Source organism: Antedon mediterranea, chromosome 1 (genome assembly GCF_964355755.1).
Source record: "Antedon mediterranea chromosome 1, ecAntMedi1.1, whole genome shotgun sequence".
NCBI lineage: Eukaryota > Metazoa > Echinodermata > Crinoidea > Comatulida > Antedonidae > Antedon > Antedon mediterranea.
Window position 1 is genome coordinate 25,001 of NC_092670.1, and position 10,229 is coordinate 35,229.

Genomic DNA, 10,229 nt, shown 5'->3' on the forward strand with positions numbered 1-10,229 from the left:
TGACCCTAAACAGCGTATACTGACAATCAAGGGGCCTTCTTGATGTGTATGACCCTAGAGGGTGACCCTAAACAGCGTATGCTGACAATCAAGGGGCCTTCTTGATGAGTATGACCCTAGAAGGTGACCCTAAACAGCGTATGCTGGCAATCAAGGGGCCTTCTTGATGAGTATGACCCTAGAGGGTGACCCTAAACAGCCTATGCTGACAATCAAGGGGCCTTCTTGATGAGTATGCCCCTAGAGGGTGACCCTAAACAGCGTATGCTGACAATCAAGGGGCCTTCTTGATGAGTATGACCCTAGAGGGTGACCCTAAACAAGGTATGCTGACAATCAAGGGGCCTTCTTGATGAGTATGACCCTTATTCGTCTCGAAAGATGTACTAGGTTTTTTAAAGTGCACATGAGCCAGATGTGTACACTGGACCTAAGGTTTATAGTCCTTTTCCGAGAAGACTCGTTCTACCACCAGAACCATGGAGCGAGTGAGGCTTGTACCCTTACCGATGTAAATATGGCAAGGTATTACGTTTCCACTGTCTTAACCACTTGGTCACTCACCGCTCCAGTATAGACCTACTGTAGTATTTCAGACCTGTCAAAATACACTCATAAGTAAACATCAATTGTACTAGAGTGGCAAGGTATTACGTTTCCACTGTCTTAACCACTTGGCCACTCACCGCTCCAGTATAGGCCTACTGTAGTACTTCAGACCTGTCAAAATACACTCATAAGTAAACATCAATTGTACTAGTAACCACTGGTTAGTACTGTATAACATTAACCTTAAACTCTTTATTTTTATTTTATTAATTTTACCAACATTAAAACAACACTTAAACTTTGAGTGTGCCAAGGAGTGGCAAAAGAGGTCGAAGGACCACTGTCGCCATAAGGCGTGCCACACCAACACTCAAAGCATACATTAAAACATAAAACAATGTAAATATGTAATATTAATACAATGATTATATACATTAAAGAGGCATAGTATTTTTTAAGTGGTCCATTAACATGTTTTTAAATTGTACCCAACTTCCGCAAACAAAGGCGTCTTTAATATTGACCGGTAGGGTATTCCACAAACGAATAAATCTGGTTGGGATACAATTCTTTCCACTATCAGCTTTACAAACTTTTCTTTTCATTCTACGACATATTCACACGTGTTCAACATCCTAGAGTGAGCACAGTGTAAAATAGAGATATTATAATAATATGATCTCTATGCTTACAAAGAACTTATAACACAAGAATCTCCTGTTCGTCCGAAGGGCGTAACAATTTCGAAAGGCATTGTGGGATAGAATAGAGCTAATGGGTGGCGCCATTGTGAGCCATGGAGTAGGGCGCCCGCATCAAATTAGAAAGTCAAAATCATAGAGGGGATCTGCTAATACTCTAGGGGGGGATAGAGTAATTGACTGAGGAGTAGGGCGCCCGCATAAAATTATAAAGTCAAAATCATAGAGGGGATCTGCTAATGCTCTAGGGAGGATACTGTAGAGTAATTTACTTCCTAGTTTGGAGGGGGCCAGTGCTGCTCCATGCTGTGAAATGGCGTCGCCCAGTTTGACCTTTTAACCCTGTACTTCCGATACTGTGTTTTGAATGCAAATTGAAGAACAGGAGATTCTTGTGTTATAAGTTCTTTGATGCTTATCACTAAAAAAGAAAACTAGAGAACTAGCAATGGAGTCCGGTTGGCCAGCTTACTTTATTTTAGAGATGGTCAAAATATATTTAAAAATGCATTCGAAAAATAATGAAAGAACTAATATTAAGTCTCATTTTCCAGGAGAGCTTATTTTGTGTAGCTGCAGCCTTTGGTGTTTTCTATTATTGAAGGTTCATACTGTAGATTACCAGATACAATCACTCTTTGCATCATCTGCTGCTATGGTACTAGGAGAATGTGTGGGTCCTGACCGTCCATTTGTAGTGATCATCTGCTGCTATATGGTAGGAGAATGTGCGAGTCCTGACCGTCCATTTGTAGTGTGTAGATCTACTGGTTACATACTGTGAAAGAACTACACTGGACAACATTATTGTAACAATGTATAGAGAAGATAATTTTTTATTATTAGTCTGTCTACATTGTATTTTAGTTATAAAGTATTGTTTTTGTAACAATGTGTAGAGAAGATAATTGGTTATTATTAGTCTGTCTACATTGTATTTTAGTTATAAAGTATTGTTTTTGTAACAATGTATAGAGAAGATAATTGGTTATTATTAATCTGTCTACATTGTATTTTAGTTATAAGAAATAAAGTATTGTTTTTGTCATTATGTTTGACGTTTTTTATATACAATAATATTGAATCATCCGTGTTGTATTGTGAAAAATGCCATGGGTCTCCATTAAGGTTTTTTAACTAGCCAAGAGGACCAGCAGTGTAAAGAAACAATTTTACTGGTCCTCCACACCTTTTACTGACAGGCCACTAACTTTTGGCCTATACCTCATAAGCCTATTTGTGCTAATATTTGAAGAAATTATGCTGCCCAGATAAAAAATGGAAAATCCCAATATAATTTTGTCTCTATAGAAAGTTTACACACACAAGCGGTATATAGATTATGTTATTCCTTTGTTATGGCCAATTACACAAAACTCTGAGTGGGCAGGCAGTTTCCGCTCAGGATATATACAGATTCTGGAACAAACTATGCGGTTTCCAACTTAGCACCGGAACTGCTTACCTGCTGTGTAAATTGGCCTTTAGGCATTTATTCAAACGGACATTAGGAAACAGTACGATGGGAAGCTTATAGTTCACTAAGGCTGAAAAATGTGTATTTGGAAACTCGGACTGGACATGCGCAGACCCCAAAGCATGTCTGGGAGAAGAGAGTCTATGAGATGGAGACAGCTATGTCTGTAAGATGTGTTTAATAAAGTTTTCATTTTGGCTGTCAACAAGGCCTTGTATAATACCATCAATTTATCATTAAATAATGGTCAATCCTTCCTCTATTAATTATTTTTTGCGAATGGTGTGTATAAATAGATAAAGAATTGTTTGATAGTCAGTGAGTCCATTTTTTTGATGGCTGGAAATTAGAAATTTTGCAATTCACTGAATTGTTTAATGTTGGGGTCTAGTATAGTCTAGGCGCGCATGGAGGTATTATACCTAGGTATGTTTTTGTTCTGACAAGGTAACAGACTTCACTTGTTCATTTCAGATTTACGTTACACAACATTTTTACTACAGTACTACTGATTGTTAAATAAAAATAACTGATATAAGACGTTAGTTCCCAAAAAACAAAATCAGTTGAATAGGTTATTTTCTAGTAATAAAAGTAATCATTTCCGTAGCAAAAATAACCTTGGAAAAAATATTTTCACTTATAAAATGACATAAATGGTTAAATCAAACCAAAAACCCCATTTTTTCGATCCAAATTTTGGTCAAATTTAGCACTAGTGGAGCGCAGTGATATAAAATAGAAATAAGTCACTAATTTTAATATCTTTTTGTACGTTAATACACTGTGCTCAAGTGGACACAATTTGGCGCCAGTGAGGAGCACAGTGATATAAAATAGAAACAAGTCACTGAATTTTAATATCTTTTCGTATGTTAATACACTGTGCTTAAGTGGAACCAATTTGGAGCCAGGGGAGCACAGTGATATAAAATAGAAATAAGTCACTGAATTTTAATATCTTTTCGTATGTTAATACACTGTGTTCAAGTGGACCCAATTTGGAGCCAGTGGAGCACAGTGATATAAAATAGAAATAAGTCACTGAATTTTAATATCTTTTCGTATGTTAATACATTGTGCTCAAGTGGACCCAATTTGGCGCCAGGAGAGCACAGTGATACAAAATAGAAATAAGTCACTGAATGTTAATATATTTTCGTATGTTAATACACTGTGCTCAAGTGGACCTAATTTGGCGCCAGTGGAGCCCAGTGATATAAAATAGAAAAAAGTCATTGAATTTTAATACCTTTTCGTATGTTAATACACTGTGCTCAAGTGGACCCAATTTGGAGCCAGGGTAGCACAGTGATATAAAATAGAAATAAGTCACTGAATGTTAATATCTTTTCGTATGTTAATACACTGTGCTCAAGAAGTGGACCCAATTTGAGCCAGTGGAGCACAATGATTAAAAATAGAAATAAGTCACTGAATTGTAATATCTTTTCGTATGTTAATACACTGTGCTCAACTGGACCCAATTTGGAGCTAGGGGAGCACAGTGATATAAAATAGAAATGAGTCACTGAATTTTAATATCTAAGTTTTCGTATGTTAATACACTGTGCTCAAGAAGTGGACCCAATATGGAGCCAGTGGAGCACAGTGATATAAAATAGAAATAAGTCACTAAATTTTAATATCTTTTCGTATGTTAATACACTGTGCTCAAGTGGACACAATTTGGAGACAGGGGCGCACAGTGATATAAATAGAAAAAAGTCACTGAATTTTAATATCTTTTCGTATGTTAATACACTGTGCTCAAGTGGACCCAATTTGTCGCCAGGAGAGCACAGTGATATAAAATAGAAATAAGTCATTGAATGTTAATATATTTTCGTATGTTAATACACTGTGCTCAAGTGGACCTAATTTGGCGCCAGTGGAGCACAGTGATATAAAATGGAAAAGGTTTCAGTTTTCATCGACATTTTTATTCCATAATCAAAATAAAAACATATACAAATACAATACAAATAATAAGATAATGGAATGGGATACAAAATAAGCACAAGTGCTTTAAGCATGTAACCCTAACAAAAAGATCAAACAATTAGTACAAACAAAAAGAACAAACCAAAATAACATAATGTGATTTACTTAACTTAAATATTTCTATTGTTATAATATTGCTTTAATCTCTATTTAAACAAACTTAAAGTGGGGAATTGTTTTATATAGTCTGTTAAATTGTTCCAAATATGTGTTCCTTGGTAGGAAATACATTGCTGTCCGACTTTGGTGCGTTTTAGTTGTGGGCAGTAGTTTGACCTGTTTCTAGTTGAGTAATTATGGAATGAGGCAGATGTACTAAATAAGTTATTAAATGATTCAGGTAATAGATTATGTTTATATTGATACATAAATATAGCAGTGTGTTTCGTATAAAGGTCAAAAATATTTAATGTTTGGGTCGAAATAAAAAGTGGATGAGAAGGATGCATAAAATGAACATGACAAATATTTCTAAGTGCTTTTTTCTGGAGAATATGTATACGGTTTAAGTTTGTAGCAGAAGTAGCACCCCATACTGTGATAGCATACGTTATTCTAGGTAATATAAGTGCATTGTATACCGTTAACAAGATTTTACTTGATAACATAGACTTCACTTTGTTTAAGACACCAATTATTCTAGAAATACTGTTTGCTACCTCATTTACATGAAAATTAAACGATAAAGTTTCATCCAGAAAAAGTCACTGAATTTTAATATCTTTTCGTATTTAATATACACTATGCTCAAGTGGACCCGATTTGAAGCCAGAGGAGCACTGTGATATAAAATAGAAATAAGTCACTGAATTTTAATATCTTTTCGTATGTTAATACACTGTGCTCAAGAAGTGGGCCCAATTTGGAGCCAGTGGAGCACAGTAATCAAAAATAGAAAAAGTCACTAAATTTTAATATCTTGTTGTATGTTAATACATTGTGCTCAAGTGGACCCAATTTGGCACCAATATCGGTTACTCCATCCGTAATGGAAAAGAAAAATTACTTTCAAGCCACATCAGTGATTTTAATAACTTGCGTATAATACTTATGAAAGAACATACAATTCCAACACATTTTGTTAAACTTTAGCGATTAAAAAAAAGACATAATTATGTTAAAAATATGAATTATGTAGTAACTTATTGAAAGTATACTACCAAATTTCAAATGTGTAGGACAATTATTTTATTACGATCAGAATTTAAAGTTTAAAAAATGTGTTGGAATTCTATGTTCTATCATAAATATACATTTTAAACGAACGAAAATTACTAAAATCACTGATATGGCTCGAAACTAATTTTTCTTTTGCATTACGCATGGAGTAACCGATTTTGAACTTATATACCAAGTTTAAAATATTTTTTGAAATCCAGAAGTATTTTTTCTCGATGTTTTTGTATGTGACTATTTCCCTGTGCTCCACTGGCGCCAAATTGGATCCACTGGAGCACAGTGTATTAACATACGAACATTTCTTTTGTAAAAAAAAAATACTCCTTGATTTCAATATATATTTCTTGGTATATTTTTAATTTAAGTTGCTCAATTTACAGGGAAAAAATCGAATTCCTAACCGTTTTTTTTGTTGTAAAAATCATGATTAGATTTTAACAGATGTGTCGGAATTGTATGTTTTTTCATAAGTATTATCTTAAGCAAACGCAAGTTATTAAAATCACTGATGTGGCTTGAAACTATTTTTCTTTTGGTTTACGGATGATAGAGTAACCGATATTGAACATATACCAAGTTTGAAATATTTTTAAATTCCAGAAGTATTTTTTCTCGATGTTTTTGTATGTGACTATTTCCCTGTGCTCCCATTGGTGCCAAATTGGGTCCACTTGAGCACAGTGTTTGAAAATACGAAAAGATATTATAATTTAGTGACTTTTTTCTATTTTATATCATTAATTGTGCTCACTGGCGCGCGCCAAATTGGGTCCACTTGAGCACAGTGTATTAACATATACGAAAAGATATTAAAATTCAGTGACTTTTTTCTATTTTATATCACTGTGCTCCACTGGCTCCAAATTGGGTCCACTTGAGCACAGTGTATTAACATACGAAAAGATATTAAAATTCAGTGACTTTTTTCTATTTTATATCACTGTGCTCCCCTGTCTCCAAATTGTGTCCACTTGAGCACAGTGTATTAACATACGAAAAGATATTAAAATTTAGTGACTTATTTCTATTTTATATCACTGTGCTCCACTGGCTCCAAATTGGGTCCACTGGAGTACAGTGTATTAACATACGAACATTTCTTTTGTAAAAAAAAAATACTCCTTGATTTCAATATATATTTCTTGGTATATTTTTAATTTAAGTTGCTCAATTTACAGGGAAAAAATCGAATTCCTAACCGTTTTTTTTTGTTGTAAAAATCATGATTAGATTTTAACATATGTGTCGGAATTGTATGTTTTTTCATAAGTATTATCTTAAGCAAACGCAAGTTATTAAAATCACTGATGTGGCTTGAAACTATTTTTCTTTTGGTTTACGGATGATAGAGTAACCGATATTGAACATATATACCAAGTTTGAAATATTTTTAAATTCCAGAAGTATTTTTTCTCGATGTTTTGGTATGTGACTATTTCCCTGTGCTCCCATTGGTGCCAAATTGGGTCCACTTGAGCACAGTGTTTGAACATACGAAAAGATATTATAATTTAGTGACTTTTTTCTATTTTATATCACTGTGCTCACTGGCGCGCGCCAAATTGGGTCCACTTGAGCACAGTGTATTAACATATACGAAAAGATATTAAAATTCAGTGACTTTTTTCTATTTTATATCACTGTGCTCCACTGGCTCCAAATTGGGTCCACTTGAGCACAGTGTATTAACATACGAAAAGATATTAAAATTCAGTGACTTTTTTCTATTTTATATCACTGTGCTCCCCTGTCTCCAAATTGTGTCCACTTGAGCACAGTGTATTAACATACGAAAAGATATTAAAATTTAGTGACTTATTTCTATTTTATATCACTGTGCTCCACTGGCTCCAAATTGGGTCCACTTGAGCATAGTGTATTAACATACGAAAAGATATTAAAATTCAGTGACTTTTTTCTATTTTATATCACTGTGCTCCCCTGTCTCCAAATTGTGTCCACTTGAGCACAGTGTATTAACATACGAAAAGATATTAAAATTTAGTGACTTATTTCTATTTTATATCACTGTGCTCCACTGGCTCCAAATTGGGTCCACTTGAGCACAGTGTATTAACATACGAAAAGATATTAAGATTCAGTGAATTTTTTATTACGAAAATATATTAAAATTCAGTGATTTATTTCTATTTTATATCATTGTGCTCCCCTGGCTCCAAATTGGGTCCACTTGAGCACAGTGTTATTAACATACGAAAAGATATTAAAATTCAGTGACTTTTTCTATTTTATATCACTGTGCTCCACTGGCTCCAAATTGGGTCCACTGGAGCACAGTGTATTAACATACGAACATTTCTTTTGTAAAAAAAAAATACTCCTTGATTTCAATATATATTTCTTGGTATATTTTTAATTTAAGTTGCTCAATTTACAGGGAAAAAAATCGAATTTCTAACCGTTTTTTTTGTTGTAAAAATCATGATTAGATTTTAACATATGTGTCGGAATTGTATGTTTTTTCATAAGTATTATCTTAAGCAAACGCAAGTTATTAAAATCACTGATGTGGCTTGAAACTATTTTTCTTTTGGTTTACGGATGATACAGTAACCGATATTGAACATATATACCAAGTTTGAAATATTTTTAAATTCCAGAAGTATTTTTTCTCGATGTTTTGGTATGTGACTATTTCCCTGTGCTCCCATTGGTGCCAAATTGGGTCCACTTGAGCACAGTGTTTGAACATACGAAAAGATATTATAATTTAGTGACTTTTTTCTATTTTATATCACTGTGCTCACTGGCGCGCGCCAAATTGGGTCCACTTGAGCACAGTGTATTAACATATACGAAAAGATATTAAAATTCAGTGACTTTTTTCTATTTTATATCACTGTGCTCCACTGGCTCCAAATTGGGTCCACTTGAGCACAGTGTATTAACATACGAAAAGATATTAAAATTCAGTGACTTTTTTCTATTTTATATCACTGTGCTCCCCTGTCTCCAAATTGTGTCCACTTGAGCACAGTGTATTAACATACGAAAAGATATTAAAATTTAGTGACTTATTTCTATTTTATATCACTGTGCTCCACTGGCTCCAAATTGGGTCCACTTGAGCACAGTGTATTAACATACGAAAAGATATTAAAATTCAGTGACTTTTTTCTATTTTATATCACTGTGCTCCCCTGTCTCCAAATTGTGTCCACTTGAGCACAGTGTATTAACATACGAAAAGATATTAAAATTTAGTGACTTATTTCTATTTTATATCACTGTGCTCCACTGGCTCCAAATTGGGTCCACTTGAGCACAGTGTATTAACATACGAAAAGATATTAAGATTTAGTGAATTTTTTATTACGAAAATATATTAAAATTCAGTGATTTATTTCTATTTTATATCATTGTGCTCCCCTGGCTCCAAATTGGGTCCACTTGAGCACAGTGTTATTAACATACGAAAAGATATTAAAATTCAGTGACTTATTTCTATTTTATATCACTGTGCTCCTCACTGGCGCCAAATTGTGTCCACTGGAGTAGTTACCGTAGTACTATTTCTAATTCGGAAGTAAATAAAGGTATGGAACGCCGTTTACGCAACATTTCGATGATATGAATTTTATGACGCGATATGTGAATGAAATGCATCGATATGAATTAAATGGTGCGATATATGAATGAAATGTTTTGAATTGAATGCTTTGAATTGAATATTTTGAATGAAATGTTTTGAATGAAATGTTTTGAATGAAATGTTTTGAATGAAATGTTTTAAATGAAATGTTTTGAATGAAATGTTTTGAATGAAATGTTTGAATTGAATTGAAAAGTCAAACTATTGGTGGCGTATGTCATTCTCGCTCGCGATTATTTTCTCAACCTCTTAGGCCTAAGCCTGGGTACCCTCATCTCCTTTCTTCCACGCTGCCTTTACAGAGAATCCTAACAGACCTGGGTTCGGAAATATGTATTCCAATGTTTCAGGTCTGTTAGGGAGTCTCTGTAAAGGATTCATATTGATGACAGCGTTGAAAGGAGATGAGGGTACCCATGCTTAGGCCTATTAAGAGGTTGAAAAAAAATCGCGAGCGGGAATGACATACGCCGCCAATAGTTTGACTTTTCAATTCAATTCAAACATTTCATTCAAAACATTTCATTCAAAACATTTCATTCAAAACATTTTATTCAAAGCATTCAATTCAAAACATTTCATTCATATATCACGCCATTCAATTCATATCGATGCATTTCATTCACATATCGCGTCATAAAATTCATATCATCAAAATGTTGCGTAAACGGCGTTCCATATAAAGGCATAAATGGCGCTCCGTAGA

The 10,229-nt window shown here is 34.0% G+C and overlaps 1 protein-coding gene across 2 annotated transcripts in view; it reads left to right on the forward strand.

Moving 5' to 3' along the window:
- The window catches only part of LOC140051539 (dynein light chain Tctex-type protein 2B-like), a 7,185-nt gene extending 3,701 nt beyond the window's left edge, over positions 1–3,484 (forward strand). The window contains exons 5-6 of one of the 2 annotated variants that reach the window (XR_011845535.1): positions 1,805–2,200; positions 2,277–3,483. Coding sequence is in view for 1 of the 2 variants with exons in the window: in XM_072096789.1 (XP_071952890.1) it covers positions 1,805–1,852 (48 nt within the window). In the remaining variant the exon portion in view is untranslated. Of the gene's footprint in view, positions 1–1,804 lie in introns of both variants that reach the window. The other variant, XM_072096789.1, reaches the window with a different exon arrangement.
- Positions 3,485–10,229: the final 6,745 nt, after the last annotated feature.